Genomic DNA, 24,311 nt, shown 5'->3' on the forward strand with positions numbered 1-24,311 from the left:
TCGGGCGGGTATGATGCGCACCTGTCGATGGGCGGAGCTAGGGGTTTGGCCTGCGGGGACTGGGACGGGAAGAGGTGGGTACGGATTGCACGTACTATGGGGATTTTACTGTAATAGTGCTGCAGAATAGGTGGTGGCGGCTGCGTGTCTCAGTGTCTCAGGAGAGAGACAATACTGTCTACTGGACGAGACAGAAAGTTGTCCTGTCTCTTGTCCTGTCTAGCACTGCAACGGCAGTTACTGGTGCTGGAGAAAAGCAAGGAAAAGACAGATGCAGCACGAAACGATGTCTCGTCCTGCCAGGTTTTCCCCTTTCGACCCCCCTGAGCTGCGCGTCGGGGTTTGCGTTGCGTCCTGTATCTGTATACTCCTTCCTGTCCGGTCGTGCCTGTACAGTACAGTACATACAACAATACTGCAAGAAGGTAAGTACCACCCAGCAATTTTTCTGCAAGTAAACAACAGCGACAACAACAATACCAACGGGACGATCTATCGCTGCGAGGGATATCAAACATCACTCCACTATCTCGTCCACGACTCGTAAGGTACAGTACATCAATCCAGCACATCACAGCAATCAATCAGTAAACACCCCCTCCATCCCTCGTACCCACCACCACCCCTCTCCCCACCACAATCCCCATCGTCCCATCTTCCCACCCATCCATCCAGCGGCTCCCCCTCCCCCCTCCCCCTTCACCGTCGAAACGCCTCGTCCCGTCTTCAGCCACACAGGCTCCTAAAATACGCCTCAACACGGCAGCCGGCACTGTCGCCGTCCGCTTCGTCCCGTGTCTGTTCCTGGCATGCGGCGGCGACGCTGGTGATCTCCACCTCACACCACCTCCCTCCAATACAATACAGCATAGTACAGTACAGTACCTTTTCTCGCCAGCTGGTAAATTCCACACAGCCGGGCGTGCCGGGGACTGCGATGGCGGCTGTGGCTGCGCGGCAGGCAGATTGGTGGTTGGTTGCGAGGTTGCAGTGCATAGTGGGAGATCAGGGGGAATGAGGGTTTACAAGGGGGGCTATGCGAGATGGGGCGAAGAGGGAGACGCGTTGATTCAGAGCGGTGTATGATACAGTACTTTATGAAGACGATGCGACGTCGGTGAGGGCGACGCATGGTGGCAACGACTCTGGAGAGATGAAAAGAGGAACAGTTGCGAGATCTCAGCTTCCCCAGGTTCGCAGGCTACTGAGACATGCAGTAGTAATCAGTAGTAATCAGTGGTAATCAGTAGTAATCACGCCAAGCAGGTGGTTTGAACATCTTCATCATTTCCCTTTCTACCGATCCAGCTCATCCGTCCTAGCCAGTGAAACGCCTATAATCCGTGGGAAACTAAACGCCTTGAATAAAACTCCTCTCCCGTCCTTCACATGTCCGGGTATATGGCACCCCTTTCACACCTTCACCCTTGGCTCCCGGATACGCCTCTTCGGCGCCGGCGTCCCATTCACACCCATCCCGAGCGCGATCTTGCTCTCCCTCGAACTCGCCATCCCGACCCTGACCTTGGTCGCCTTCTCCTCCTTATCTTCCTCAACCACTACGGTCTTCTTCTTCGTAGCCCCTTTGGGCCCAGCAATACTCTTAGAAATAATCTTCTTCTCGTCAAATTCCCTCACACATGTCAATTCCTCCGCCCATACGACTGCCTTCTTCGGCTTTCCCCCCTTCCCTTTCTTCTCCTTGTCATCAAACACCTCCTTCAGCAACCGCTGCCTCAAGACAGGGTCATCCTTCTCCTCCGCTTTCTTTGCCAGCAACTCCATGGCGCCTAGTGCACCAGCCTTATTCTTCCTTGTATTTACCCGCGTCAGCGCAGCGAGCTCCTTCACCTCATTCTTCCCCCCAAGTGTGAGCGTTGTATCCTCTCCCCCAAGCCTCCTCATTGGAATAAAACTAGGTGCGCCCGGCGCCGCTGATTTAACAGGGAGTCTTGTGCGGCCGCTCCGGCGAATACTCTGCGGTTCCGTCGGCTCGTCACCCGGCGCCGACGAGTTAAGTCGCTTCGACCGCTTAACAGGCGAACTCGACGTCGGGTCGACGGGCTCTTTCGAAGCGGTCTTTACGGGGGAGGGGGAGAGGTTGCTATCCATATCCCCCAGTGGGATGCGCAGCGGAGAGTGTGGGGAGCGCTTGCGTTTCGGTGAAGATTTGGAAGCTTTTGAGGCTTGCACGCGGGTGAGGAAGGAGCGGAGCATGTCGGTGTCGTCGTGATCGTAGTCTACCGCCGGGGGGGTGAAGGATGCGGACTCGGCAGACTCAGCGCTCTCGTGAGAGTCGGCGGACTCACTTGACTCGGATGGGCTGTCCGAGTGGGTGGCGTCCTCAGTGTGCTCGAAGACGGGTTGCTCGGGCTGGGTGGGAGAAGTGTTGTCAGCTTCTGCTGGCTCTGGGTCCTCAGAGGCATCGTTGGCCTCCGCGTCCGTTGCTTCCTGTTCTTCTGATGTAATATCTGTAGCACTCGTAACATTCTCTTCATGTTCCACAGGTATTTCTTGAGCATCATCGGTGCTTGGGGCGTCACTCTCAGAAGTGGCAGGTTCTGTGGAAGCTTCGTCCTTTTGCTCTTGACCTTGCTCTACATCACCAGTCCCAGTAGAAATGTGATCATCAGCCAATGCCAGGCACTCTTCCGTCTCCTTCTCTAAAGGCTCCAGAGGTAGCGATTTCTTTTCCAGAAGCTCCTGAAGATAGCTTTTGATAGGAGATGAGCGCCTCTTCACCTTCTTCATCTTCGCGATAGGGGTGAAGAAGTTAACCATTTGATTCTCGAGTTCGCTCCTGCTGAGATGGACCTTGGGAGGGGCGGTAGCTGGTACTGCTGTAGCCTTTGCCGCACGAACAGGGGTTCCCATAACCCCTGCATTATCTGTGCTGGGTCCATTGGGTGCTGAGCTTTCGTTATCAGCACCAGCGAAAAAGGCTCCAGAGAGCCTAAGGTCCCCTCCAGCGCTTGACCTCTGTTCTTTCGCGGCGCGCGACCTCTGTTTCTTTCCGGGAGATTTTAAAGGTGATCGAATCACTGGCGAAAAGACTTCCAGCATTGAGACTTCGTTCGCTAGGTCGAAATCCGGAGTGATTTTCGGAGATTCGGTCTGAGGGGGGATTGTAACAGCTTCGGTGTCAATAAGCATCGATCTCCTCAGGCTCTTTCGTAGGGATTTCCGCGGCCGCGTAGCTCTCTTAATGGCGCCTTCGGGTGATATCTGCAGCGGCTCGGATTGTGCTTGTATGTTGAGTTTGGTTTGGCGGAGGGACTTCTTTGGCGAGACGACCTTGTTGTCATTCCTCCTTTTCCTCGGTACAAACTTCAGGTCGTCTTGTATCGAGCTTTCGTCATCTCCAGCGTGTGCCGCACTTTCAACAGCAGTGCTGATCTCGTCTGGGAAGCCCTCCCATTCTGTGCCATCCCACTCCGCATCCCTTATGTTCTGTTTCGCGCTGGTTGCCCGCGACTTCTTCCTCGATCCCGTGCCCTCCTTTTGTAATTCCAGCTGTGCCTCCTCGTCGTTTGTATCTTTCTCAAAGGCTCGCGCAACCTTCTTCCAGACCTTCTTGCCGTGTAGTCGAGGGGCACGTGAGGGCACCTTCGCGCGGTCCCAAGCTCGAAGAGCTCCGCGATTCGTAGGGGGTAGAAATGCAGACTTGCTGATATTCCTAATTCATTATAAGCAATCATTGTGGTCACAATGAGGTAGTAGTACATACCAGTCTTGCAGGTTAGGACCCTCCGACGCAGCCATTGTCGCTGCTATTCTGCTCGTCAAAACTGATAGTTTAGAACATAAAATCGGGGGTTCAAAGTTCGCAAATATAGAAGGAATATAATTAAATCCTTCGTTCCCTCAAAGTACACGCGTCAAAACCGCATCAAAGTCGTAAATTAAGGATAAGTCCCGTTGAGAACAATACTCTGTCTGTTATCGACTGGGAGTTTCTTCGTTTGTTTACATCCACCACTTCTTTCGGCAGCGCACCGGCCAACCGCTATCCCAAGTACGCACTAGCGTCACCGAGGTGTTTGTGCCTGAGTTTGTGCCTGATTGATCCTCGAAAGTTTTTGGGGGACCAATTGGGACGACATTCCTCGCGACCGTTCGAGATCTCTCAGCATTCGCCCTCAAGAGAAACAGTTTGTCTGAGGATTTTCCAAGATGCCGCCAAAGAAAGTAGCTGTGCCGAAAGCGGTAGCAACCCGTCTGCCACCTCTGCCAAAGCTTCGTGTCAAGAGGCCGAATCAGAACAATAACAACCCTTGCTTGGGAATCATGACTTCTGTTCTCAGTAGGTCTCCCCAGAACCAAATATCCTTGTAGCTAAGGGCAAACCGAGCAAGTTGCTAACGGAAATCTACAATAGCTTGCTGGGCTTCTTCGGGGTACAGCGTGGCGGGCTGCAGCGCTTTAGAGACATCACTGCGCGTATGCATGGACACACCGGTAAGTTACTCCAGATTTCGCAGGATAGGGTGCACGCCGAGATGGGATAGAGAGCTAATAAATTATGCGATTACAGAGATCGAAGGATTTGAAGAAGAACACCATCAACTACCATTTGTCGAGAATGTACCCCCAGATTGTCGGACCGAGGAAGAGGAAGTGAAGGGAGCGCAGGACGCGGCGGAAGATGTGAAGCTACTGTATATCAGGATGAGGAGAGCCGGAGGAGTGCAAGCACGATTTCGAAAGAGCCTACGGAGGGAAATACTTGTATATTGGGAGCCACTGTTGTAGGATACGGCATGAGTGCATTGGCGGCGTATTGGGATTTGGGAAGACTGTATATGTATACCAGAGCAAATGGAGGAATATCAAACAAGAACAAGAAGCAACTATTGCATTAGAGTTATGAAGTGATCGGCTTGAGGAAACCGGGAGGGGTGTATCTTGGATGCGGCAACCTATACTTCGCGGCGATCCTAAGGAACCACTCAATCGGCCATTGAAGGTCAAAACTCAGGAGAATGCAGGACGGACAACTGCAACGATAGCTGCATCTTTCTGGTACAATACTTTGGCCAGCAAGCGGTACATTCGTAGAAATCAAACTTCACGTTTTGTGTCACGTGACATATATAAATTACCTTGAACCGCTGAAGCCCTTCAGGGTATCCGCCATCACAGACAGCGGCCAACCAGCCACAACCGCCCCAATGCCAAAGCCCCTTTTCCTCACGCGGCCTCTGGACTCCCCCCACCAGTCCCTCCTCTACCTCTTCATAGCATATAAGTCCCTAGTCCTCTTAATCGCCCTCTTCAGCCCTGGCCCCGGTTACGATACATCTGCCAGCCTTCTCACCCTCCCTGTCAACGATGGCTCATCCCTGACCACCTTTTTCGAGCTTGTTGCTGAGAAACTGACATCCTGGGATGCCATCTACTTTACCACAGTTGCGAGACGCGGCTATCTCTATGAGCAAGAATGGGCATTTGCATGGGGCTGGACGAACTTGATATCCTTTTTCTCCTCCGGTAGGCCTCTCTCCATATATATCCCCATTTACGAACTAACGCCCCACAGATCTCGGCCAGACCTCCCTCGCATACCTCCCACTTGAAAGTCTTGTAGGTGCCACCATCGCCCATGCCTCCCACGGCCTCTCGGTCTTCGCGCTCTACCACCTAGCCTGCGCCATCTTTCCTGGCCCATCTGGGCCACAGCTAGCTTTTATCGCTGGATGCCTGCACATCCTCTCACCGGCCGGGATCTTTCTCTCCGCTCCGTGCGGTGAGAGCACTGCTGCATTTTTGACCTTTGCCGGGGTTCTGTTTTTTGCCTGGGGTGTGCCTGTCGGTGGTGTGTCGTCGGTGAGGCAGGATGGGTTCGTGGTGCTTGCGGGTGTGACGCTGGGGTTGGCAACCACTGTGAGGAGCAATGCGCTGCTAAACGGCATTGTTTTTGCAGAGGAGGCGGTGCTAGTTGCCTGGAGTGTTACAAAGGGGTTGACGGTCCAGAAAATCAGACGATTGGCTGCTGTAGGAGCTGGTGGATGTTGCATTGCTGTCGGTTTCTTGCTACCACAGTACATTGCGTACCAAGAATACTGCTCTTCCGCCTCACCCCGGCCGTGGTGCGCGAGCTTGGCTCCTAGTATTTACACTTTTGTGCAGGAACACTACTGGTATGTCTCTACTTTGTCTCCTCCGTATCCAGGTGCTAACACGAATGGTAGGGACGTGGGCTTCCTCCGCTACTGGAAAGTATCCAACATTCCGCTCTTCCTTCTTGCGGCGCCGGCCCTCATGATTCTTTTATCCTCCGGTCTCCGCACAGCAGACCTCACATCAAGGGAAACCACCAGACCCTCGCACAAGGTTGACCACTACAAAGTGACTCCGACCGAACGCGCCCTCTCACAACGCACGATCCGCCTGCTCAGGAGTCTGGCGTATCCACAGATTGTTCTCGCAGTGCTCGCGATCACCAATTACCATGTCCAGATTATTACGCGCCTAGCATCTGCTTCGCCCGTGTGGTATTTGTGGCTGGCATATAGCTTACTAGACGCTGGACAGGTTGAGGGGAAGGCGAAAGTAAGAAGTAGGTGTAGCGGTTGGGAAAGGGGTGTGGTTATGTACATGGTCATGTATGGACTCATCCAGGCGGTTCTGTTTGCATCGTTCCTTCCGCCTGCATAGCGTATTTAGGTTAACGGCTCTGTGAGAGCCTTCTATTTTTGTACTATCAAATATAAATAGTGTTTCTCAGTCTCTGTTTCTACTTATGATTGATTTAGGCTGCCGGATACTTGTTTTGCTCATTTTGTGAGCGGATGGTAGGTAATTCTTGCCAATAAACTGGCGTTCAAAGTTCAACCCGGTTCAACCAACGACAACAAACACCAAAACTCTTCACACCTTTATCAAACATGTCTTTGTCCATGTTTCTTGTACGGTCGTTATCAAACTAAACATAAAGCATAGTCAAGACCGTTTCCGCGCTTGCCTGCCTCACGCTACTTTCTTTGTTCAATATGCATGTAGCCCCGAAACAACGTAACAGGAGCCTACCTTTCATGAATTGCTAGTTTACTCTCCGCGCCAACTTTAATACCGTTGTTGATTTTGGCCACTACCGTTCAGGTTGCTGTTGGGCCTCAATTTACCACGAACACGGGAGTCTAGTGTTTAGGTCTGTTTCTCAGATCTCTGAGGTCTATTCAAACTTTTCTACAAGAATCCTTTGTTGGCCTTGCTTACTCCGATCTCCCAAATACCCAGCCTAGGTCGGCTGGATAGACCTCTTACAAAATCCTTCCCAGAACTCCAGTACTAATCTCATGCTCGTCTCGCTTGCACTTCTTCGACCGGATCAGCCACCAAGATTTTGACGCCCTGGTATTTCACACTTGGGCGTCTTCTACGAATCTTTCTGCCAAAAGGTGGCACTGAAGGCTGAAGGTATTCTCCCAAAGAGCAGTTCAGTCTAGATTGAAAGTGCCACTTATTTCACGCCCAGATATGTGGCCCAACAACAACTTCGGAAGCAACAATTTTGGAAGCAACAGCGCGCCCACCCACAGCGGCGCCAGGGACAACAATAACAACAATCAAAGCAACACCAACCAGGAGAACTACCAAGGAGGTGAGATCAACCAGGGTAGCGAAGACTTTGTTAACTACCCTCACCATACTGCTGGCTTCCCAGTGTATCCACTATTTCCGTTTGAATATTACCCGCCGCCAAGTTCAAACTATTTCGGGGGTTACATGCCAAACGTATTCCATCCAATGCCTGGATTTGGGAACAACGAGTTTATACAAGCCTCTTTCACCAATCCAGCCAATCCGGTAAGTTGAGCATGAAGTTGTGCTCCTTCCTAGAGAAGAATTACAGATCCAAGTACTGATCTATATTCACCATTCTCGCAATACCTTCAAATCATTCCATCTTTATCCGAGCAATTCCTGTCTGAACTAACACCCCACAGGAGCAGGCCATGGAGCCTCTTGCGCTGGCCCGTCCTGGTGTATCAACTCACTCTGTTCAAGCAACTCGGTCCATCACATCAGCTCGGCCCGACACACCAACTGAACCTGCTGCGTTACGCAAACCTGTTGCTAACATGGCTCTGAACTCTAGGGCGGAGGAGCTAAAGGCCCAGCTCATAAAGAGCAAAGAGGAACGTGCCAAGGCCAAAAATGCGCAGAAATCAGATGGAGCTGTCGCCGGCACTCTCGATCCAACGTCACTAGAGATGGCGAGTTTGCTTCGAGGCTCTCCTACTATGCCCAGAAATCAGCCGAAGGGTCCCAGGAGTTGCTCTATCGTGTCCTCTACTGGACCAAAAATTATTACAAAGGAAATTATTTCAGGCAATACTGGACCTAATTTGGCACGAAAAACTTTGGCCTGCGACATATTAGGAAGACCCAAGGCTGACGAGAATGAGGTTGCAAAACTCATTGAGGCTGGCAGAGCTGCTGTTGAAGAGAACTGCAAGAAGAATCTGAGTTCCAATGGATTGCCTACTTCAGGGATTGGACCATCGCCGGATGCCACTAAAGTTGTACAAAACACTGCACAATCAAAAGGATCCCAAACGCAGCTTAATTTGATGCATTCAAAACCAGCTTCAACTCAGGCCAGAGCTTCTCAAGATATTGAGCAGAGAAGAACTGTACCCAAAGAAGAGCATGAGAAGGTTCTGACGGATGAGCTTGTTCTAGAGGTTGTGAGGAAGGAAAAATTGCCATCGACACCCAGTGCTGTGGAAATGCAAGGTCTCATTGGGTTCCACAGGAGCGCAATTACACCGGACAAGAAGCCTGCACCAAGACATGAATATTCTGGACAACGTGGATCAAACGCAAATACGATTGACAAGCCTCGACTTGACAGCTGTGGCAAGGACAAAGATAACTCAAATGCAAATAATAGGAATAGTATCAACATGATTCATAGCCCGAAGGAAGAAAAACATTCACCACTGGAGAAAGTTCTCCTGAGCAACGATGATCTCCGCGACTGGCTCAAGCTAACTAAGTGGGACAATCTTGCTCACCGCAAACGCGCCCTCGGGCGCCACCGCGCCATCATCGCCATCAACACGGAAAAGGCCACGGAAAGGGCACACCTCCTCGAGAGTGCTGCCAAAATCGAAGCTTTAGACAAGGAGAAGGCCAAGTTAGAGGCTCAAATGACAGACGACGAAGATGTATTTGCCGACAGGTTCCCTGGACGCTCCAAGACGAGATCAACTGCGAGAGGGGGTTCCGATGAAGACTCTGTGAACTCTCCAGGCCAGGTTACAGAGCCAACCCCAGCCTCAGTCGCCCCCAGGAAGCGCTCCTTCTCTACCTTCTCTAACACCAACCACGTCTCTGTGAGGCCCAAGAGCCGCCGGCACTACGCCTCTGATGTACGGAGATCGAGCCCCAGCAACTCGGGACAAGAGCTCTTCCACGACCGCCACGACCGCCGTGGCCGTTCTCGTGAGCGCCGCAGCTACGAAGACCGTCGTGACATGTCGCCCAGTCTTAAGTCCTTCCTGGAGCGTGAAGATACCCGTGAAGAACGCGAAGCTGCAGCCCGTCGCCATAACACCGGATTTCGTGGTTACCACCGTGATGAGCATCGCCCTTACTGCGGTTATCGCTGGAGAGGCCGCGGCCGTGGTAGAGGCGATTTTGATGAGCGCCGATAGTTCAGACACCGATTTGAGAGGGAAGGTGGGGTGGAGACTCGAGGGCTTGGTGGCGGGGTTGCGGCTTCGGGGAAATTATTATTATTTGATGTTTTTAATGGCTAGTTGTTTTGTGTGGTACCCTCAAAAAAATACATTCTGACGTGTCTCGTTTTTGCTTTGTGAGTGACTGTTCTGTGATTAAAAGTCCATGGTGAGTATTTTGCCAAATATGATAAATATTCGTGATAGTGCCAAGCAAGTCCCTTTCATCGCAGCAACCATCCATAATATTTACCAAACCCAACCACTATCCATACTATCCAATAGGCAAGAATAAGAGATAAGTTAGCCCATCACTGAGTCATAAATATACGGTGTGTAGCACCGGTTTGTGCCATCAAAGTTGACGAGAACGTTGACAATGTGACCGCTTATTTATTTATTGATTTGGGTTTTTTTTAAGTTTAAAATTTTGTAACCATTAAAATATTTATATCACCAGACTTCATCCCCTAAAGTTAACCGAATTGCCAGCGAGAGTGCAACTTAGCGTTTACATTTTGAGCTGAGGAGCAGCCACCGTATGTTTACAACAACCACCTATCTGTATAGCCTCCAGTTCTCAATCTTAGCATCTCTCTTGTCCACCATACCCAACGCCTCACTACATTCCGAATTATAACCCAGCATTCACCAAACACCACCGCGAACTCCCCACCGCGCAATAAATGTCGACGCCGTATAGTATACACCTTCTCCAAGCCAGAATCTCTCACTCATCATCCTCTCCCTCAGCATCAACATCCACATCCCCAACCACAAAATCCTCTTCATCACTAATCACCATCTTCCCCTTTCCCTTCCCCTGTCCACCCCCATTCCTCCGCCTACTCATCCCAGGCGTCTCATACAAAATCCCCTCATCTTCCTCACTACTCTCCTCCTTCCCCTCGTCCAGGCTCTCCCCAAGGCTCACCTCGACCCCAAGTCGACTCCTCTCCTTCAGCCGCGGCGGTAACCCAGGTCCACTATCCGCATTCCCGAAATCGCTCTTCTTGGTCCCCTTCGGCCAACGCCCAGGCCCACGTCCTGTACCACCCGCCGAACGCCGCGAGCGCGACGCCTTGCGACTTGACCCCGTTGAGCGTGCGCGCGAGCCTGTGGCGCGGCGTGCGGTGCTGGGGCGGGAGGCGGTGGGGCGGGCGCTGCGGGGTGTGCCTGAGGGTTGGGAGAGGGAGAGTCGAGGGGCTTTGATGCGTGAGGCGTTGATTGGGGGGTAGATTTCGAAACGGGATGGGGGGATGGGGGAGAAGTCGTCAACAGTGTTGATGGCGAGGGGGTAGTCGGGGTGGGGTCCGCCGTTGGTGAAAGGTTGGAGTGACGGCCGGCTTGATGGGGGGGAGGCCGGCGTGGGTGTTGTTTCTGTGGCTGGGCGAGAGCCCTGGCCAGAGGTTTCAGCGAGGGATGGGTCCAAGTCCATTTCGTCAGCTTGCTCGCCTTCCACGTCCAGTGAAGCGAAAGAGACGCCATTTGTTAAACCGTTGGATTGTCCGCTTTCGATATCGCCATTGGTTAAAGCAGGTTGCGTGGCGCCAGCTGGATTCTCGTCTTCTTCATCTTCATCTTCATCCTCATCCTCGCGCGGCGCAACAGCGCTCATAGGCGGTGCATGTTCTATAATATTCTGGTTGTTGCGGCCCATGATATAGGGTGTCCAGACGAGCCCGTGCGGGTTAAGTCTGACGTAGTTCTTGTCCTCCCATTTCTTGATATATTCTTCGTAGAAGTCGTAGTCGAGTCTCAGAGCATATGTGCCAGTGACTGGGTCTCTAACCAGAGCCCGAAGCCCTTCGAGGGCAGAGACAATGTCGTCAGCCGTCATACCAGTTTGTTGAGATAGTTCGATTACACTGATCGACCTCTTCTGCTCTCTTGTATCCAGCAATCTGTAGCATAACACAAGACGCCAGTAGTTTCTATACGACACGAGGCCCATATCTGAAAGAGGCTTTTCCGGGGATCCAGATTTTCTCTCCACGAGGGTAAGCAAATAAGAGAAGTCGATAAGAAGATTGCCGTAGCCTTTGCGTTGATGGATGGGCAAGGTGAGAATGCACGAGACGTTATTTTGACTGCTTGGCCTCTTTTCCTTGGAAAAGTATCCCACAAAATGGCAGCCGAACTCGTCGTATTCTGTCATAACATAGAACAGGAATGGTTCCACATCGTAGTAGAGAGTCTTTGAACCCAAGAAAAGTTTCGCAAGGAGGCATAGGTTCTGGCAGTAAACCGGATTCTTTCGTCCATCGACTTCAAAAACTGAGATGGATACATCCCTGTAAATTTCATCTCCTGGCGGATGCTTTGCTGCGCACTTCATCTTGTGGCGCCAGGCGACATATTCCGAATTCATGTATTTCAGACAGAATTCACAAATGTGGAGCACACGATTTCGACTGTATTCCTCTGGGTAGGGCGCCGCATACCACGTGTCGATCTCGTAGCCTCCAAAGTTGATGCACTCAATTTGAGATGCTGGACCGGACACCTTGCGTGGTTTCTTAACGTTTTCTGCTTCCGCATGTTCTAAGGCGGTCTTCTGCGCCCATTCTTCTTCTGCCTTTTGACGAGCGTTATCAAACATTCGACGGTCATCAGCCTGGGGCAGCGTTTTTGTTGTATCCGACTGCGCTTCTGTGAGTATGCCACCATACGGTTTCGACTTCAGTTCATCCATGTCTTTATCATGGAAAGAATAGAATGGCTGAGAATAGATACGCGGTACGTATGCCGGAGGAGGAGCTGATATTGATGCCCTACGTGCGGCTGGTGTTGACCTTGGTCGCTTCTTCACTGGTTTTGGGGGGTTAGAAAGGATGCGTGCCAAGTCAGTCGCATTCAATCGAATCCGAATAATAAGGCTTGTGCGTGAATGTTTTTCGATTGTTACCGGTGGCTTTGTAACCTTTAGGGGTCGAAGTGATCGAGATGGCCGAGAACTAGCGGGCTCGGCTGCTTTGTTTTCATTGTTGAACCCCTCGGCTGGTTCCAATTTGTGGCCATCAATATTCTCGGCTGCTTCAGCGTCCGTCATTATTGCATTCGAAGATCCGTCAGAGGTTCGCTTCCGGCGTTTACCGATGGACGATATAACGCCCTCTTCTGCCTCCGCAGACGAGGTTTTACGCTTCCGTAGTAATCTCGAGCCATCCATTGGGTCATCGTCAACAATTAAGTTATTGAAAACGGAATGCGAGTCGGGTTTAATTGCCCCTCTCTGGGAAGGGAGTAAGTCTCGTGCCAGCTTCGGTGCTGACGACCGTTGGAGGGTGATTACCGATGGGGATTCCTGGTTTACGGTTTCCGGTTCCAGGGCATTGGACACACATCCTGGGCAACGCCATTTCGCAGCATCTGGAATGGTCAGTTAAAGCTCATACACCGTTTCAATGGGCCGTACCTTCATCTACTTCGAGTGCTTCCGCATCTCGCGAGCATTGTCGATGTGCTGTGCACACACTTGTCAGCATCGTTCTAGATCCAGGGGTATACCGTGGATAGCCATACCATTATCGCCACAAACAGCACAAGCAAGATACTCCTCAAACTCAGGGCTGGGATCATGATCCTCGTCTTGGTGGCAAAAACTGCACGTATTAATACAGCAGTATATTGGGAGATTCCGCGAGGCAAACTTACATGCAACGGTTAGGATCAATAGGTTCCGCCTCATCGTCTTGCGCCACAGCGGCCTCCCATTCAGCTTCGGCCTCGACTTCAGACTCATCACTCGAGTCATGCGACGCATCATCGGCCGCATCTTCGCTTTCTTCGGCATCTTCTTGTCCAAATTCTGCGTCCTCTTCATCATCTTCTAGCTCCCTCGGCTGGATCTTGACAGCACCGACTCCCTCTCCATCCTCGTCATCTTCATTTTCTTCCTCGTCGTCCATGGCTCCATCGGCCCCCATGCTCATTCTAATGGTATCTCCATGGTCCTGCTCATAGTCGTCTTCCCCCTCCGCATCTCTATCTGACAGGTCATCTTCCTGCCTTTGGTCTTCATCTTCGTCCTCATTATTTTCGTCTCCGTGTTCATCATATGCGCTCCCATCCGTATGGTTTTGCTGAACTCCATTCAGTAGCTGGTTATTCGCGGCAAACGCCTCAGCATTCGCGCCCATGTCCACGTCTTGGTCATAGTCCTCCTCATACTCCGCGTCGTCCTCCGACGTCGGCATGCTCTGCTGCACCTGCTCCTCCGATAGCATCGCGGCCGCCATGGTCTCAGCCAGGAGTAGCGGGGTGCATGAGTGGTATAGGGGTTGCGATTCGTATCGTTATGGGACGTGGATTCGAGGTGAGCTCGTCTGTTCGCAAAGCAGCAGCGCGCTTCCGCGTCACCTCAACATAAGTAGGCGTATGAGGAGTGCGATGGGCCTTGTCTGCAGTTATCGAATTGAGCAGCACAGCTTCCGCCGCGCTCAGTTTCCGCCTTTGCGCTCGTCGCGCTCCTTGTGGTCGCGCCCCTAGATTGGAGGTGGGAAGATCGAGGCTCAAAATCACCAGTCGCGGCCCTAACTGTCCACCACAACACTTTTCAGCGAATCTGCGCGACTCTGTAGAGAGGTTAGACCGGTGCGACGCGTAAATACAAATTACTACGCGAATTTCCCCAGTTCTAGAGTTGTGCTGTCGCGGCGTGGGCGAGGCTCTGGCTGGGCTGTCGTCGTGGTGTTGCCCGGTGCCTTACGTAAGCGATGCAATCAACGACGTCCACTTCAAGCTCCCGAGAAAGAGGTACAATCAGGCCTTTACACCACCCGATACGAGCGCAAGGTATGTTGGACCGCCACTACCTTCGAGATATGGAATGTAAGAGTGTGTAGACTAACAATTGAGTGAATAGCTACACACCGAAGCCACAATGGGTGTCCCTTTCGAAACCCTCATCCCGTTCGCCATCATGCTGACCGTACGTCAACTTCCCCAACGCCTACACCCTCAATCTCCCGGCGGTTTGGATACTAACAATGCGGTATAGATGTTCGGCATTACCGGTGCTGGATTGTCGAAGGTCAGAGCGATGCAGAACGGTGGAAAGCGTGGAAGACATTCCGTCGATCAGTGGGATAGCGTACGTCTTTCCCCAAACCCCCTCCATTGACGACAGCAAAACTAACAGTCTTTTAGCAAAGTACGAGCCTCTCAGATCCTGAATTCTATATAATAGCTGCAGTGGATGGCAGAAACCGAAAAGGGATATTGGCTGACCTCTCACAGTGATGGACCGCGACAGGCGGTTAACGGGCTTCCTCCGCGGCCAAACCGGCAGTGCCATTGCGCCCCCGGGATTCGAGTTGAACAACCCATGGAGGGTAAGTCTGATTCTGTGGGTGTTGAAGTCAGAGATCAATGCTAACAGTGTCTGCAGTTGGAGAAGAAGTTCCGTTAAATTACCCACAAGACGACACCACCTCTAGACACAACAAAATGTATATATCCAAAGCAATAAAGATTTAAAACAAAACCTAGCATGTACCAAGTTCTTCACCATGGATGTTGGAAAGAATTGGGCTTTGGACCAGTGGCGGGTCGTGCCACATCCAGGGCTTTGTTCTATTAAATTCCTCAAAGACTCAATAGCTTCGTGTGATCTTTTGCCCTTTCATTCGTAGTGCCTTTCATGAACTTTCAAAATCATAATGCTCTTACACGTAGGGTTTAATTATTCTAAATCTGTCAATATGTACCTATTTTGGTTGACGATATTCAGTTCCCACAACACACGCCGCCCAAATGTCTGAAGAAAGATGGTGCAGAAGTGTACAATATCTGGCATTTACATCAACTATGATTGAAATATAGGCGCTCAATCACCGAAGGCTGCAATTAATAAGCCAGTTGCTGAGAAATAGAGCCAACGAAATGATTCCATTTGTCTAAATTGCTAGCATCAACCCCCGCAACGGCACTCTCTCTTCGGGCGGCACGAGTAGGCTTTTGCTGCAAGATAAGATATATAAACATACCCACTATATTAGCAGCCGGAAGCCGGAAGGCTATGCATATATCTAGGTTCGACTGTGCTATTGTTGCTTGTCATACATAGTTTCACATGCAAAGCCCGTTTTGCGACTTGTTCCGATTCCCCCGAGACTCACCACAAGCCAAAGAAATAGAAGTGAATAGACTTTGGCAGGAGAGATTTGATATTGGATACACCTGACAATTTTTATGGTGGATATTCGTACGGTATCATCACGCATTGCACAAATTAAACCTCAACACGTATAGACAATTAGGTACAAGACCAATTCTTGTTGCACAATGGGCATTCCTATTCTCCAGCGCTTGCTACATTGAGAAAAGAGAAATACACTCAACGGACCTATAGCCACCTTTCTTTCTTGTTAAAAGAATAGAGTCATGTTCGTACTGCAGTAGACTGTGCCTCCAACCCCATCCCCCAAAACCAGCACTCCGCATGGCCGTTTAAAAATCAAAACCGGGACTGCTCCAATCCACCGGCGTCTGCCTCCCTCCTCGCCGGGTATCAACTCCTCTACTCCATGCTTTCGCATTGCAATGATTGATTTCTACGTCGATGATACAAATTCATCACCTAGTCGCCAACGTAGAGCCCTCACCCCCAAAGACCAACATCCCATGGTTACCCCTGACAATCCTCTCGCTCTCCACAAAGTTTGCCTTCGAATTACCCACTCCCAGATCCCTCAGTTTGCCACTCCCAATATCAAACAGTACACCGTGAACAAGCAACCCGCGCTCGTTCACCGCATCTTCAACAACAACATTGCTCAACAGCGTCTCCACGCCCGCCGCGACATTCAGCTCCGCTAACCTAGCAGCCCTCGCGGCCTGATCAGTAATCGCCTCAAGCTCAGCCTTGTTCTCGCGCCTCAGCTTCTTCAGCGGTGTGAGCCATGTATCCAAAACTCCACCAACGCGACTATCTCCCAGCGCCGCTCCAGCACCGCCACAGCTCGTGTGTCCACACAGCACGATATGCTGGACCTTCAAGTGCGCGACAGCATACTCGATGACTGCGCTGGAGTTGATATCGGTCGGGCTGACGATGTTGGCGATGTTGCGGTGGACGAAGACGTCACCGGGCTGCAATCCAAGGACCGTGGTCTCAGGGATGCGCGAGTCGGAGCATCCGAGCCAGAGGATAGTGGGCGTCTGCCCAGTCGCGAGCGTTGGGAAGAAGGCCGGGTTCTGGTGCGATTTGTAGGAGGCCCAGGAGGCGTTGGAGGAGAGCGCGTGGGAGAAGGGGTCGGCTGCGTGGGGGTCAGTGGAGGTCTTTAGAGGGTACGAGAGGCGCGCGGTCGTGATCAGGATGCGAGGAATGTGGCAGGTCTGCGTGCATACCTGTGGGAAGCATTGCGACTGTGTTGTGAGTGTTGAAGGGTGGTTCGACTTAGAGGGGTCGGAGGATGATTGATGTTGAGAGGCGTTGAGAATGCCTACGTGCGGCTTGTCCCGGCACAAACCCGAGGTTGTAAATTAGGGTTCTCGCTCGTAATGACTCAGAATTCGTCAAATAATAATTGTCCTTCGAACAATATCGCGACAGGAAATTCGGTGGTAATGAGCAGCGTCGGGTATTAGGATGTTGTTTGTTGGTGAGTATGGATCGAGTGCAGGCGTTTCCTATGTCGGCGGCATTCGGTCGGGGGTCCGCGGGTCGAGTGGTGGAGTGATAAGCAAAAAGCTTTATCTGAATTAATCGATAAGGTTTTTAGGGTTTGTTCGTTGAGAAAAGCGCCGACAGTGACCGAAAACGTCAAAAGGATGAGGAAAATGAGTTTACGAATTATAGTTACGAGGGAGATGGGATAAGTTTGTAAAATATATGATAATATTGCATGAAGAACCTGTCTCGAGGAGCAACGGGCCGACAAATGCACAGTTTACTCAGTGACCATTCGATGTTACAACACCGTCTGGGGCGTCTGACCCCCGTTTCGCCTGCCACCCACCAACAGATCTCGTCTCAACAATGCTATTCGCCCAGATTCGCCCACTACGAAAATCACACCATCGCCGCCTCAAATATTTGCCTTGGCACGATAATTTCTTTTTCGTGAGAATATTGGCGAAGAACACAAATATATACTCGTAAACAAAGAAATTTTTGCGCCGGGTGAACAAATCAACAAATCGCGAAGTGACTAACACGGTAAACATTGTGGGAATCAATGGATTTTCGTGAAAGAGGTTCATAAAAAAGCATTTGCTCCGTAAAATTGGTATCATCGAGCTATCATTCATGGATACAGAGCTAGCTAGAGAGATATGACAATCCCACGGTCTGTTACTGAAACCATACCAGGAACGCCAAAGGACACCAGCCGCAATCAAGACTTTTGGGTTATTACACTTAGATCTTGATGGCAGACTCGAGCGCCTTGCGCTTCTTCTCCTGGCGAGCGTTGGCCTTGGCACCCATGATGCCACCACCCCACTGCCTCTTGGCCTCCTCGTACTTGTCGGTGTAACCATCCTTGATGGCCTGGACGAGCTTGGAGAGCTCAGTCTTGTCCTCGGAGCGGACCTCGGTGATGGCGAGGACAGCGGCGGTCTTCTTGTGGACGACCGTACCGAGACGGGCCTTGCCCTTGACAATTGCGTATGGGATACCCATCTTGCGGCAGAGAGCTGGGAGGAAGATGACCAACTCAATTGGGTCAACATCGTTGGGGATGAGGACGAGAGCGGCCTTCTTGTTCTCAATCAGGCCGACGACGTGGTTGAGACCGTACTTGACGGCGTATGGCTTCTTGGAGACATCCTCCTTCTTCTTGCCCTCGGCAATGGCGCTAGCCTCCTTGACGAGACGCTCCTTCTTCTCGGCCTTGGACTCAGGGCGGTACTTGTTGAGGAGCTTGAAAGCCTGGGCGGCGGTGTTGCGGTCGAGGACGTTCTGGAACTGGGCAATCGCAGGTGGGACCTTCAGGCGGAGGTTGAGGATCTTCTTTTGGCGCTGAAGGCGGACGTACTCTGGCCACCTCACCATGCGGGAGAGGTTGCGCTTGGGCTGGATAGCCTGACCGACGCCATGGTTGCGAGTGCGCTTCTCAATGAGAGGGTTCTGAGAGTATTAGCAGGCCTTTCCATGAGCTGCTGGAGGGGAGTAGATGATCAACTTACCTTCGCGGCCTTCTTGGATGCAGCACCTACCTTTCCCTGGGGGAAGGGGGCGGCGGCAACTTTCTTGGTGCTCTTGGGAGGCTAGTCATTGAGAAAGATCAGCTAATGTTCCATACATTGCAGCTGTTCTAAACTCTAAGAGACAAAACTAGATCTCGGTGCCTTTCGACACACGAGAAATTGTAATGCTCAAGCCATTATCAAGTGTCCTCGGACAAAGTGATAGGAGTCGCGCTCATCGCAATAGGGGCATCAAGTATAATTATGTGTTTATCTTACCATGTCGATTGATTTTGCCGGGTCGAAGGGCTGTGGTGATTGTCGTGAAATTGGCGGCGATGAAGAACAGAAAATCAGAAGAGAAGATTATTCTCGGATCTGTGTGTCGCTAGGGCATGAAGTCTTGGCGTTTGAAATTGCGCTAACCACGATTAGATTAAGGCGATAAGGTAGTTTGCTCAACTAGCAAACATAAACTTTTTGATTATGACTTGTAACCTTCATGACCCCGCCATCGAACAGAAAGTCAATCTCTTGAGAGTTCTGGTAGTGCATATACGCTAGATTTTTCTAAAGATGGCGCCCTCAATATGTGCTATTTGTGAGACCAACAGGGCACTAATAATTCGGCCAAAGAACCACCAAAAATTATGTAAAGTCTGTTTTATCCAAATTTTCGAAGACGAAATCCACCACACCATCACAACTACGAACCTCTTCACCCCAGGAGATAGAATCGCTATAGGCGCCTCTGGAGGCAAAGATTCTACAGTCCTCGCGTCTGTCCTAAAAACCCTCAACGAAAGACACAACTATGGCCTTGACCTGGTCCTCCTCTCTATCGACGAAGGAATCAAAGGCTACCGCGACGACTCCCTCGAGACCGTCAAGCGCAACGCTGAGCAATACGAGATGCCACTGAAGATAGTCGGCTACGATGAGCTATATGGCTGGACCATGGACCAGGTTGTAGCCACCATCGGCAAGAAGGGGAACTGCACATACTGCGGAGTCTTCCGGCGGCAGGCCCTCGACCGCGGGGCAAACATGTTAGGCATAAACCACGTCGTAACCGGCCACAATGCCGACGACGTCGCCGAGACCATCCTGATGAACCTCCTCCGAGGCGACCTACCGCGGCTGGCCCGCAGCACGAGCATCATAACCGGGGACGCCACATCCTCCGTCCGCCGTAGCAAACCGCTCAAATACGCATATGAGAAGGAAATCGTGCTCTATGCGCACCACAAGAAATTAGATTACTTCAGCACAGAGTGCATCTACAGCCCCGAGGCCTTCCGCGGCTCAGCACGAACCCTTATCAAAGCGCTCGAGCGCGTCCGGCCATCCGCCATCCTTGACGTCGTCCGCAGCGGCGAGGATATGGCGAAGCTGGTCCCTGCTGAGGTGACTGGGGGCCCCAAGTGCGCTGGTCGCAAAGCCGAGGTTCTGGCTGCGGATCGAGAGGAAGAAGGTGCGGGTGGCTGCGGTAGTGGCAACGGGAGGAGTAGTGGCTCCGAGATGGCGGATATGGAGAAGCAGCTGAGGGATAATGAAGGCGCAGGAGAGAGAGAGGTGGAGATCACAAGTGCGCAGGTGCCGAGGCGGCGGGATACGAATAGTAGTATGGCGAGCTCGCGGCCGGGGAATCTGAGGAAGGAGGTTATGGGGAGGAAGTTGCCTAGGCAGACGCTGGGGACGTGTCAGAGGTGCGGGTATATGTCTAGTCAGGCAATATGTAAGGCGTGTACGCTGCTAGAGGGGTTAAATAAGAATAGGCCGCAGGTGGAAATTGAGGTTGATGCGGAGGATGAGGATGATAGCTCCACGCTGAGGAGGAAAATGGAGGGGATAGCGTTGACGGCAGGATAGATAATGGATCTTGACGATTAATCTGAAAATTATACCCAATGCCTCAACAGGAACAACAGGACTTCATGATTCTATATAGGCCAACTAACAAAGTGATATCATAACGACATATCCTCCCTAAAAGCTCAATTTCCACACACCCAGAGTATACCAGTGCCGCCGAAATTTCCTTAGAAATTCGGAATCGTCGTTCCGACCCCCTTCTCCCTGGCCAAAGTAATAAGACCTCCACCAACAACGAGATCCATCAGCCCCATCCCGACGCACTTATAAACCACATTTCCCTCTCCTAACCATGTAGCCATCGCATCATCCTTAGACTTAACCTTCCTATTATCCATGCTCAAGCTTCGGATTTTACTCCCAATACTACCCGGACCAAGCGACTTCCGCGACGAGCTCTTCGACGATCTCGCACTATCCATGCTCTTCCGCCCCGTTGACTCTGTGCTGACGGTGCTTAGATCACTGCCCTCGCGCATGACAGCATGCATGCTCCCCTCGCCTGAAGAAGAAATGTCGGATAACTCCCGACGGAGACTATCAAGGTCAATCTGCTTCCCGTCTGCGTCAACTTCGTGGTCATCTGAGCTATCGCCGGCGAGTTGCCCCTCAAGCATGACTAGCTCGCCAACTTCGACAAGTTGGTTAGGAGATAGGCCTGATTGGATGATTTCTCCTGCTTCTTTGAGACAGCCAGTCAGAGTATCCACGACAACAACTCCGCCTTCTGAGGCGTGCTTGTGGTAGTGGCGGTGCTCATGGGGCTTGACAGCTTGCTGGAAGAGTTCGACTGGGATCTCGATCATGTGAGGTTTGTAACTGCCAATCGCAATGATGAGTCTACCTCTTCGGCGACCTTCGGTTGATGTTAGGATCGTGTGATCGAATAGTGGTGTGGTGGAAGGAACGGTCGTGATAATCACATCTGCAGCGCGAAGCTGTTCCTTCAATAGTCGCGCATACTCGCCATAACCCGGAGTCAGGATTGAGAATTTTACATTTTCCCAGCCCTCACGCTGTTTGATGGCTGGGTCAATTGAGTAAAGGGTTTTCAGCAAGTCTCGCACCCTGTCAGAGAAAGTCCGGCTAATAATATTAACGGTTTTCAGGGAGCTGCCGCGAAGAATGAGGGCGAGGCGGATGTGCCAAAAGGCTTGGCGACCCGCTCCGAAAACGGTGATGGATTTGAAGCTTTTGCGCCGGCAGAAAAGAAGGGAGGAACAGAGCGCTGTTCGGAAAGCGGTTACTTCTTCGGCATTTAGGAAGCCTGTGGGGGTGCCGTTGCTGGACATAATTGTGAGGGCACCATGGGGGGTCATGTCCGCCGTAGCTGCAGTGGGGCCCGTTGCTCCAGGTGTTGCGAGAGTTACCACTGCGGGGTAATTTGTGAGCTATTTGCTCCTGCGCTATGAATAGTTTCACCAACCTTTCATTCCAATCCCCGAGGAGCTTGTCGATGGCATGAAGAGAGTTGTCTTTCCGCTGGGGGCCACCATGGCCGTTCGCTCGGGCTGGTGCATAGCACATGCTGCTTCGCCTTGGGTTCCCGTCGAGTATTCATGTAGGGCTTTCCGTAAAGACTTCTGCAGCGCGTGTGCATCATCAATTGTAAGGCTCTCGAGGACTTGGCAGACATCTGCATCTGTGAGAACTGTAAGAGGCATTGCAGGCAATGGGGACAGGCTAGACAGTTGTGATAAGGAGGCGTGGGAAAAGCTACGCGGCACCGAGAGTTACGCCGAGAAAACGATCAAATCGAATACAAATCTCGTACTCGTATATGCTAACATCGTGTCAGCTTTTCACGAGGTAGCAGAGTGCGATAGAAGGCTTACCTGCGCAAAAAAATGTTCAGTAATCTTCATAGACGCTCAAATTGACAGGAGAAGAGGAGAGCTATGTTCGATAAGAAGCCTCGCAGCTTGTCGCAGCCTTGCACTAAGTTAAGTTTACAATGCCGTTCGTCCATGCCGCCTCAACCAATCATGACGTCAACTCGCCTACCCCGCCTATGGAAACTACCCTGCGGGGTGATGCGATTTCGGATTTACAATCAACAGGTCCGTCGGAAATAAGAGATTAAACACTATAAAAAGGCTGAAGTAGGTTTTGGAAATTTGAAGGTAGATCGTAGTTTTCATACACTACTTGGAATTCTCATACTTAAATTTTTCATACTACCTGGGCTTCTCATACGTCTTAGGCTCCTTGACGACTTGGACTTCTCATTATTATACTCCTATCAAACATGGCAGACAAAGCCTCAGACAAAGAGATCAAGATGGAGTATACGCGGCTGGGCAAGTCTGGTCTAAATATCTCAAAGCTTATTCTAGGAGGCATGAGTTACGGTTCATCGGAATGGTGGGAATGGGTCCTGAACGAAGAAGCCGCTCTTCCCCTCCTCAAACATGCCTATGACGCTGGAATAACTACTTGGGATACAGCTGATATGTATTCCAACGGTGAATCCGAGAGGATCCTCGGAAAGGCCATCAAAAAATACAATATCCCCCGCAACCGCGTCGTGCTCCTGACGAAGTGCTACTTCGGCGTCGCAGACCCTGAGGAGGGACAGCAACGCGTATACGCAACACCTGGGGGGTCCATAGACCCTAAGTGGGTTAATAGGATCGGGCTGAGCCGGAAGCATATCTTCGATGCTGTTGATGCCAGCGTTGAGAGGCTAGGCACCTACATCGACGTCCTCCAGATCCACCGACTGGACCATGAGACGCCCCGGGAGGAGATCATGAAGGCGCTGAACGACATAGTTGAGAGCGGCAAGGTGCGCTACATCGGCGCCAGCAGCGTGAGTCACCCTTATCCATGTACAGCTAGACCCCGCTAATTCCGAGCAGATGGCTGCGTGGGAGTTTCAGACACTGCAGAACATCGCCGAGAAGAACGGCTGGCACAAGTTCATCAGCATGCAGAACTACTATAATCTCATCTACCGCGAAGAGGAGCGCGAGATGATCCCCTACTGCAAGGACACTGGCGTAGGACTGATCCCATGGTCCCCCATGGCTCGCGGCGCGCTCGCTCGGCCATACGATTCGCGATCCACGGTGCGGGAGGGCTCGGATCAGGTACTCAGCGGAATAGTCCGCAAGGAATCGGAGATTGACAAGGCTGTCGTTGGACGGGTTCAGGAGGTGGCCGACAAGCTGAAGGTGAGTATGGCGAGGGTTGCGATTGCGTGGGCGCTCCAGAAGGGGACAAATCCGATTGTGGGGCTCAGCAGCAAGGAGAGGATTGATGAGGCCGTTGAGGCGGTGAAGTGGCAGAGTGGTGGGGGACTGACGGCGGAGGACTGCAAGTATCTTGAGGATGGATATGCTCCAAAGCATGTGTCGTTTATATAGGGTTTATGTAGGGAGGGGGGATATGAGACAGAGGCCCTGTCTCATATACCCTTCATAGGGAAAGTAATGAGTGGTAACAAAAGTAAAATTTGTATTATCTAACAAATATATTCATAACATTATCTATGATCTGAGACGATTAAACCAACGCAGTAATTCTTGAACCAGAGGTGAGCGCTAGCCAATGTCAACCCAAATCGCTTGGCATGAGCGTTAGTGGCTTCTCCCCCCCCCGCAAAATCCC

General features: G+C 51.5%; 10 protein-coding genes across 10 annotated transcripts; 5 read left to right on the forward strand and 5 right to left on the reverse strand.

Annotated features, from left to right (window-relative positions):
* Window positions 1-1,265: 1,265 nt before the first annotated feature.
* VE01_02550 (uncharacterized protein) lies at window positions 1,266-3,933 on the reverse strand. Its single transcript, XM_018272058.2, has 2 exons — window positions 3,728-3,933; window positions 1,266-3,676 (listed from the first exon to the last, which is right to left on the reverse strand). Exons 1-2 carry the CDS (start codon window positions 3,760-3,762, stop codon window positions 1,414-1,416), a joined length of 2,298 nt encoding a protein of 765 aa, XP_018132900.1. The 5' UTR covers window positions 3,763-3,933; the 3' UTR covers window positions 1,266-1,413.
* Window positions 3,934-4,117: 184 nt separating this feature from the next.
* VE01_02551 (uncharacterized protein) lies at window positions 4,118-4,827 on the forward strand. Its single transcript, XM_018272059.2, has 3 exons — window positions 4,118-4,303; window positions 4,379-4,458; window positions 4,535-4,827. Exons 1-3 carry the CDS (start codon window positions 4,174-4,176, stop codon window positions 4,619-4,621), a joined length of 297 nt encoding a protein of 98 aa, XP_018132899.1. The 5' UTR covers window positions 4,118-4,173; the 3' UTR covers window positions 4,622-4,827.
* A 344-nt stretch (window positions 4,828-5,171) lies between these two features.
* Window positions 5,172-9,808, forward strand: GPI18 (ER membrane glycoprotein subunit of the GPI transamidase complex-like protein; the record flags this gene model as incomplete). Its single annotated transcript, XM_018272060.2, has 5 exons — window positions 5,172-5,490; window positions 5,540-6,140; window positions 6,192-6,559; window positions 7,478-7,809; window positions 7,950-9,808. 5 exons carry the CDS (start codon window positions 5,172-5,174, stop codon window positions 9,663-9,665), a joined length of 3,336 nt encoding a protein of 1,111 aa, XP_018132902.1. The 3' UTR covers window positions 9,666-9,808.
* Window positions 9,809-10,072: 264 nt separating this feature from the next.
* Window positions 10,073-14,342, reverse strand: VE01_02553 (uncharacterized protein). The gene is made up of 5 exons (XM_059463449.1): window positions 13,347-14,342; window positions 13,215-13,294; window positions 13,108-13,155; window positions 12,985-13,061; window positions 10,073-12,924 (listed from the first exon to the last, which is right to left on the reverse strand). The coding sequence occupies exons 1-5, from the start codon at window positions 13,928-13,930 to the stop codon at window positions 10,420-10,422; spliced, it is 3,294 nt and encodes a 1,097-aa protein (XP_059319920.1). The 5' UTR covers window positions 13,931-14,342; the 3' UTR covers window positions 10,073-10,419.
* Window positions 14,343-14,464: 122 nt separating this feature from the next.
* Window positions 14,465-15,300, forward strand: VE01_02554 (uncharacterized protein). The gene is made up of 6 exons (XM_059463450.1): window positions 14,465-14,486; window positions 14,557-14,622; window positions 14,692-14,784; window positions 14,841-14,844; window positions 14,931-15,025; window positions 15,082-15,300. Exons 2-6 carry the CDS (start codon window positions 14,575-14,577, stop codon window positions 15,100-15,102), a joined length of 261 nt encoding a protein of 86 aa, XP_059319919.1. The 5' UTR covers window positions 14,465-14,486; window positions 14,557-14,574; the 3' UTR covers window positions 15,103-15,300.
* A 569-nt stretch (window positions 15,301-15,869) lies between these two features.
* On the reverse strand, window positions 15,870-17,536 carry VE01_02555 (uncharacterized protein). Its single transcript, XM_018272063.2, has 2 exons — window positions 17,043-17,536; window positions 15,870-16,951 (listed from the first exon to the last, which is right to left on the reverse strand). The coding sequence occupies exons 1-2, from the start codon at window positions 17,053-17,055 to the stop codon at window positions 16,269-16,271; spliced, it is 696 nt and encodes a 231-aa protein (XP_018132895.1). The 5' UTR covers window positions 17,056-17,536; the 3' UTR covers window positions 15,870-16,268.
* A 372-nt stretch (window positions 17,537-17,908) lies between these two features.
* RPL8B (60S ribosomal protein L8-B) lies at window positions 17,909-19,159 on the reverse strand. Its single transcript, XM_018272064.2, has 3 exons — window positions 19,104-19,159; window positions 18,825-18,905; window positions 17,909-18,765 (listed from the first exon to the last, which is right to left on the reverse strand). Exons 1-3 carry the CDS (start codon window positions 19,104-19,106, stop codon window positions 18,055-18,057), a joined length of 795 nt encoding a protein of 264 aa, XP_018132898.1. The 5' UTR covers window positions 19,107-19,159; the 3' UTR covers window positions 17,909-18,054.
* A 184-nt stretch (window positions 19,160-19,343) lies between these two features.
* NCS6 (nucleotidyltransferase) lies at window positions 19,344-20,775 on the forward strand. Its single transcript, XM_018272065.2, has one exon. The coding sequence runs from the start codon at window positions 19,401-19,403 to the stop codon at window positions 20,694-20,696; it is 1,296 nt and encodes a 431-aa protein (XP_018132897.1). The 5' UTR covers window positions 19,344-19,400; the 3' UTR covers window positions 20,697-20,775.
* On the reverse strand, window positions 20,739-22,598 carry VE01_02558 (uncharacterized protein). The gene is made up of 3 exons (XM_018272066.2): window positions 22,535-22,598; window positions 22,126-22,482; window positions 20,739-22,071 (listed from the first exon to the last, which is right to left on the reverse strand). Exons 2-3 carry the CDS (start codon window positions 22,361-22,363, stop codon window positions 20,867-20,869), a joined length of 1,443 nt encoding a protein of 480 aa, XP_018133009.1. The 5' UTR covers window positions 22,364-22,482; window positions 22,535-22,598; the 3' UTR covers window positions 20,739-20,866.
* Window positions 22,569-24,202, forward strand: VE01_02559 (uncharacterized protein). The gene is made up of 2 exons (XM_018272067.2): window positions 22,569-23,511; window positions 23,561-24,202. Exons 1-2 carry the CDS (start codon window positions 22,948-22,950, stop codon window positions 24,065-24,067), a joined length of 1,071 nt encoding a protein of 356 aa, XP_018133008.1. The 5' UTR covers window positions 22,569-22,947; the 3' UTR covers window positions 24,068-24,202.
* Window positions 24,203-24,311: the final 109 nt, after the last annotated feature.

The sequence above is a fragment of the Pseudogymnoascus verrucosus genome, assembly GCF_001662655.1.
Source record: "Pseudogymnoascus verrucosus strain UAMH 10579 unplaced genomic scaffold scaffold_8, whole genome shotgun sequence".
Lineage (NCBI taxonomy): Eukaryota > Fungi > Ascomycota > Leotiomycetes > Thelebolales > Thelebolaceae > Pseudogymnoascus > Pseudogymnoascus verrucosus.